Source organism: Xenopus laevis, chromosome 4L (assembly GCF_017654675.1).
Source record: "Xenopus laevis strain J_2021 chromosome 4L, Xenopus_laevis_v10.1, whole genome shotgun sequence".
NCBI classification, from domain to species: domain Eukaryota; kingdom Metazoa; phylum Chordata; class Amphibia; order Anura; family Pipidae; genus Xenopus; species Xenopus laevis.
This window is the reverse complement of record NC_054377.1, coordinates 145,127,799-145,135,003: the sequence shown is the minus strand read 5'-3', so window position 1 is coordinate 145,135,003 and position 7,205 is coordinate 145,127,799. Positions and strand designations below refer to the sequence as shown.

General features: G+C 45.7%; 1 protein-coding gene across 15 annotated transcripts in view; it reads right to left on the bottom strand.

Annotated features, from left to right (window-relative positions):
* The window catches only part of magi1.L (membrane associated guanylate kinase, WW and PDZ domain containing 1 L homeolog), a 314,414-nt gene extending 307,579 nt beyond the window's left edge, over window positions 1-6,835 (bottom strand). For 5 of the 15 annotated variants that reach the window (XM_041590905.1, XM_041590911.1, XM_041590915.1 and 2 more), the window contains exon 1: window positions 6,316-6,835. In XM_041590905.1, coding sequence (XP_041446839.1) covers window positions 6,316-6,610 — 295 coding nt within the window. In that variant the 5' untranslated portion in view covers window positions 6,611-6,835. The remainder of the gene's footprint in view (window positions 1-6,315) is intronic. The other 10 variants (XM_041590903.1, XM_041590909.1, XM_041590904.1 and 7 more) reach the window with 3 other exon arrangements.
* Between the last annotated feature and the right edge of the window lie 370 nt (window positions 6,836-7,205).

Sequence of the window (7,205 nt, the reverse complement as noted above, 5' to 3'; positions counted from 1 at the left end):
TATATGGCTAAACTTATCTGGCCGCATTTTTAGACACAAATTACTTGGCCTAAAATGCCCTGTCCTGAGCTGGAACCCTCACTTCTGATTTCCAAAACGCTCTCCTGAAGCAACGTCAGCACAAGAACTTTAGAGTGTAAGCTCTTCTGCACAGGGCCTTCTTCAACTTTTGTATTGGCACTGGTTGTCATGTATGTACAGTAACTCTGTATGTTCTATGTATGTAAATAATGCGATTTCTTTGTATGAACACATTTATTTCACAGCGATGCGCAATATGTTGATACTCTAAAAATACAAGGTAATAATAATAATAACAACTGAGGGGTGTTGAGTTTTATGGGCAATTAAAGGCAAAAAATTCCAATATCACCATGGGCAATGCCATGCTTCAGCTGGTGGGGTGTAAATGGCAACTTTATTGGGCAAAAGGAAAAGCTCAATACAGACACACACCCTGGTCCTCCAATTGCGAAGCCCCGGTACAAGGTGAGATAGGTATCGGCCATCTATAAAATGTATACGGCAAAGGATTCACTGGCACACGGGTAATGCTGGCAGGGTGATACCCTTGCTTTAAATTTATTTAACGCAGCATTGGGCTCAACAGCAGTAGAAATGTGATCTTTGGGATAATAAATGGCATTTCAAAAATTAAAAACTTTCAATTTGGCAGATGTCAGGAGAACACTACCTGCCCAAATGACTAATGCCAACTAGAAAGTTTAGTGGAGGAGGAATAATGGTCTGGGGCTGTTCTCCATGGTTTGGAATAGGGCCCCTGGTTCGAGTGGAAGCAAACCTTCAGGCTACAGAGATCAATGACATTCCCATTCAGAACAATAATGCCCCCATGCACAAACTGGGGTCCCTACAGAATGGGTTTGCTGAAATGGCAGTGAAAGAACCTGACTGGCACTGACCTGAACCCAACTGAACCCCTGTGGGATGAATTAGAACACCGGAGCAAGCCAGTCCTGATCACCCAACATCAGTGCCTAACTGATGTGGCCATACACAGGCCGAGAAAAGTTGGTATTAGACAAAGTCAGCAGCTTATTGCCCAGTCAATGGCCAGACGTCGATCGGGCAGGCTTAAAATTCCTGTCCCTAGGGCCTACTATTGGATCAGCCTATCACCAGCATATTGGGAGAGATCCACTCGTTTGGCGTACCTCATACAAGTGGATGTTTTCATGAAGGGGTCCTTTTACTAATGATTGCCAGTGAATCCCTCCAACCCAAACATCTACTGGAAAGTCTTCCTTTAAGAGTAGAGGCTACAGCATAGGGCGACCTACTTTATATTTGTTCTCTTGGTTTTGGGAATGAGATGTTGGACAGGAAGGTGTCAGGATACTTCGGCTCTAGTGAAAAACTGAATAGACCTAGGGTTGCCACCTCACCCCTTTAAACGAAAACACATATGGAATCCACAGCCTGCTTGGCTAATTAGCAATTCATTTAGATGCATGCTGCACACTGAACTGATTTATGTGCATGCATCTAAATTAATTCATCATTAACCATGCAGGCTGTGGTTTCCATATGTATTTTGTTTAAAGGGGTGAGGTGGCAACCCTAAATAGACCAAATGCAGTTTAGACCAACAGACTCAGTGTAAGCCTGTGGGCATTCTGACTTGTGCCATATTCAGATGAGTTTTAATGCCCATCTAATGGCAGCCCAATGCTATTCCTATAATGGGGAATGCTGGAGTGGCGGCACGTTTGTAGGCGGTTTGTTTATCTGATGTCTCCGCCAAGCCATCAGTTGTAGTTCCCAACAGTCAGAAGAAGGTGTTGGAAATCCCTCTGATGAACTACAGCTGCGCTGGGAAGCAAGAAGGGCTTGTGACCCTTTCACACTTTACTTGGTTTTGTTTGTACAGCGGATCCATATTAATTCTTTGGAACCAGAGAGAGAAAGAGAGAGAAAGAGAGAGAGAGAGAGCAAGAGACGTTTGGGGTCACTGACCCTTCCCTATAGCAAACACAGCACTCCCAAAAAAAAGCCCATATGTTTATTTAACTCAAGAGCCAACAATCACACGGCAACCAAAAAGATTGTTTATTATTCAGCGACCCATAAACGCAGCAAAGCAAATTCATAGGACGCTTAAAGGGTAACTAAAGGGGTCACGTTATAGCTCCCTTGTAACATTTCAATTTCTTTCGTTTACACAACTTTAATAGTGCTATTATTTCGCGTTTTCTGTTTTTCAAGACCTGACGTTTCCATCGATGCAAATGATAGGATGCAGGGCCCAATTCAATGTCCCTAAACTGAAAAATGCAGCTAAAGAATAAATCACAAATGTCCAGGGCTGCCATCAGGGGGAATTGAGATGGGTCCCAGAGCGGGTGGGACTTGCAGAGAGGGGGTGATACTTAAGGTGGCCATAGAAGCAAAGATCCACTCGTTTGGCGACATCGCCAAACGAGCGGATCTTTCCCCGATATGCCATTAACGAGCATGGCTATATTGGGGGTAATCTGAACGTTCGGCCGATCCGATTACGTTTCGCAATGGGTCTGATCGGATCAAAATCAAACCTGATCCGATCGACCAAACGAGCGTTCTCCGCCGGACGAAAGATGTTGGCACTCTCCACACACGATCCGAAAATCTTACGAATCCTCGATTCGTACGATAGGATCTGTGCGTCTATGGCCAGCTTTATAAGGATAAGTATTGCTACATGTTACACAGGGCATGTTTTTTACTTGTTGACATTATACTTGTTGACAGGACCCAGGTGACAGGAAAGATAATAACTGAAGGGCGCTCATACTTTTGTAGTATAGGGGCCCATGATTACTGATTGCTGTACCTAAAAGTTAGGTGGTTTGCTTGTTCTGCCTCGTTCAGCTCTCTTACCTCTTCCCGTGTCATTACTAGATTAGACCTCTAAAATCAGCAATGTCACAAAGTAACACATACTTTTCATATAAAGTGTATCTAATCCTACTCGATGACTTGTGAGACCCATTCCATTTCTAGAATCTCTGCCATAAAGCAAAACAAGACTGTTGTTCTTGCCAGAAAGTTTACAGAAACAATTGCACACACTACACAATGCAAAAGCCACTATATCTTTTTGCTTTTCAATATTACACAACGCTGCATATCGTTTCCAGGTATCAGTAACCACCTTTCCAGCATTTAACGAGGCCTTTAATATCGTCTAGGCTCATGGTAACGTCAGTGACTCAATTCTCGTAGATCAACAAGCAAAGGTGTGCTGAGTGTGTCACGTTGAGTACACAAATATTGACACAGAAAACATTTCGGCCATGCTAAAGTGAGCACAATCCTAACAGTTATACGTAACGTAGAATATGATTACAATTAACTGAATCAAATGGGATTGCTGGGCTATACAATACAGGTACAGTACAGAACACCAGACTTGCGCTTCCGGATATATCTCATCTTAACTAAAATAAGATCACAGGCGGGGAAAGGTCATTTTCAGTAGAACAGCAGGTTTTTCTGGAATTATCACTATATTTCCAGCAATGATAAGTTTGAAGGTGAATCCCCAATGCATTTCACTATAAAACTTGTTCTGGCGGAACAGCTTGGGCTTTCTATTATTCATAGTGTGAGTTCAACGCCTTATTACCCAAAGCTGATACATTATATCCATGTGTATTAGTAAACACTCAGCAGTTATCAGGAACACATCTATACACATCTATACACAGCTATACACAGCTATACACAGCTATACACATCTATACACAGCTATACACAGCTATACACAGCTATACACAGCTATACACATCTATACACATCTATACACATCTATACACATCTATACACAGCTATACACAGCTATACACATCTATACACATCTATACACAGCTATACACATCTATACACAGCTATACACATCTATACACAGCTATACACAGCTATACACATCTATACACAGCTATACACATCTATACACAGCTATACACAGCTATACACAGCTATACACATCTATACACAGCTATACACATCTATACACATCTATACACATCTATACACAGCTAAACACATCTATACACATCTATACACAGCTATACACATCTATACACATCTATACACAGCTATACACAGCTATACACAGCTATACACAGCTATACACAGCTATACACAGCTAAACACAGCTAAACACAGCTATACACATCTATACACAGCTATACACAGCTATACACAGCTATACACAGCTATACACATCTATACACATCTATACACAGCTAAACACAGCTATACACAGCTAAACACAGCTATACACATCTAAACACAGCTAAACACAGCTATACACATCTATACACAGCTATACACATCTATACACAGCTATACACAGCTATACACAGCTATACACAGCTATACACAGCTATACACCAATACAGGGTTTTAATATTAATGTCCATAAAGCAGTTGGTGGCCTATAGATCCAGTCCATCCACAGATCAGATAACAGATATAACCAGAGGGGGGGCAAATTTAATTTCAGGGTAGGAGCAGCTGGTCGGCTAACTGGGCAGAATTTGAAGACTGATATACAGGAACTTATCAGCGCCCAGTGGATGTTACAAAAGCAGCTGGAGGTCTGACAAGGGCGCTCGAGCTAAACAGAATAGTATGTGCATATATCACATAACACATATGAACATAGGTGGTCAGCTGAGGACAGGAGGGGGGTCAAGAGAAAGTGCACAGGGAACAGTTACATAAAGATAATAACCAAATAAGCAGATAACCAGCCAATGCCAAACGAGCTGCCAGGACTAGATATCCTGGTGACCATATGGCGGCCAGATACACGTGACAAGCTCACACTCATGTCAACAATTTACAGGTCCAGGTAAGTAATGACTGTGTAATAACAGGTTGGTAATTGGATGGTGATAAATTAGCAGCAAAGTGACTGGTTTATTTCTAGGTGAGCATTTGTAAATTTAAGGAAGTGACAAGCTCTTCAGCCCAGTGACCAGACAATAGCCAAGAGGTCATTGGGTGGCCAGGCTGTCAACTGAATAGCAAGTGAGCCGTTGATGACAAGGTAGCAAGGGCCTAGATAGCTTAGTAGTGAGCAGGCAGTTTATAGGCAAGTGAGCAGGCAGTTTATAGGCAAGTGAGCAGGCAGTCGATGGACAAGTGAGCAGGCAGTTGATAGACAAGTGAGCAGGCAGTTGAGAGACAAGTGAGCAGGCAGTTGAGAGACAGGTGAGCAGGCAGTTGAGAGACAGGTGAGCAGGCAGTTGAGAGACAAGAGAGCAGGCAGTTGAGAGACAAGTGAGCAGGCAATTGATAAGCAAGTGAGCAGGCAGTCGATGGACAAGTGAGCAGGCAGTCGATGGACAAGTGAGCAGGCAGTTGAGAGACAAGTGAGCAGGCAATTGATAAGCAAGTGAGCAGGCAGTCGATGGACAAGTGAGCAGGCAGTCGATGGACAAGTGAGCAGGCAGTCGATGGACAAGTGAGCAGGCAGTCGATGGACAAGTGAGCAGGCAGTCGATGGACAAGTGAGCAGGCAGTCGATGGACAAGTGAGCAGGCAGTCGATGGACAAGTGAGCAGGCAGTCGATGGACAAGTGAGCAGGCAGTCGATGGACAAGTGAGCAGGCAGTTGAGAGACAAGTGAGCAGGCAGTTGAGAGACAAGTGAGCAGGCAGTTGAGAGACAAGTGACCCGGCAGTTGAGAGACAAGTGACCCGGCAGTTGAGAGACAAGTGAGCAGGCAGTTGATGTACAAGTGAGCAGGCAGTTGGTAGACAAGTGAGCAGGCAGTTGATAAGACAAGTGAGCAGGCAGTTGATAAGACAAGTGAGCAGACAGTTGATAAGACAAGTGAACAGGCAGTTTATAGACAAGTGAACAGGCAGTTGATAAGACAAGTGAACAGGCAGTTTATAGACAAGTGAGCAGGCAGTCGAGAGACAAGTGAGCAGGCAGTCGAGAGACAAGTGAACAGGCAGTTTATAGACAAGTGAGCAGGCAGTTTATAGACAAGTGAACAGGCAGTTTATAGACAAGTGAGCAGACAGTCGAGAGACAAGTGAGCAGGCAGTTGATAAGACAAGTGAGCAGGCAGTTGATAAGACAAGTGAGCAGGCAGTTGATAAGACAAGTGAGCAGGCAGTTGATAAGACAAGTGAGCAGGCAGTTGATGGACAAGTGAGCAGGCAGTTGGTAGACGGTGCCCACTGCCCAGTGTGTGTGCTGACCAGGTGGTGGGCAGGTAGGAAAGGGGAGAGTAAATGAGGTGCTTAACAGGTAAGTGAGCAGCAAACAAGCAGGCGACCCCCGACCCCTTACCTTGTCTGACAGCTGTGATGGGGACAGGCTGCTGGCAGTTGCTGATCATCTCCAGAACATCATAGCGAGGTAATCCAGACACGGGCACCCCGGCCACCTCCAGTAATAACTCCCCCTCGGACAGTTTCCCATCGCTGCACAGAAGCCCCTCATCCGCCGCCCCCAAATACAGAAACTCCCCCTCCTCCGCGCCCCCCAACACCGGCAGCCCCAGCTCCCCCCCGGAGTTCCTGCTGATCCCGCAGCGATGCGCCCGGCTGCTCCAGTGATTCTTCTTGTGAAGGACTTTGGCCATAGCGAGCGGCTCCTCCTGTGCCCCGAGTACGACTGCAACTCCCACCGGCTCTCACTCAACTCATCCCACAGTAACTTTGTATCTTTATCGTCTCATGCTCGTCCCACAAAGTTTCCTCCTAGTCGGGAAGAGACAGCGCCGGGCGCTTCCGCCTCTCACTTCCTCACTCTCCGGGAGACACTGACACAAACTATCCGCTCTCTCCCCATTCCATCCCGTGCGAGGAACCTCAGAGCTCAGCCGCGCATGCGCAATACTCACCTTCCCTCCCCTCCGGGACGCGGCGCTCAGCAGCGACTTCAACCTGTGGCTCTGGCTCTGGACTACAACTCCCGGCATCCCCTGCGGGACAGGGAAATCTACTGATTTCAGCACACCTACTCTGGGATAGGCATATCTTCCGATCCACCGGGAACACAAGCCCAAAACCTGCTTTGTCCACTTCCCGCCTTTCAGCAGCGAGACTACAACTCCCAGCGACCCCCAACAGCCGGCTGTAAATAGAGTTACATTCCCAGCCTTAGAGCAGCAGCTCGTGATCCACCAGTATATTCACCATGTGCAGCTGCTCCTTATTTACTCTATTCCCTATATC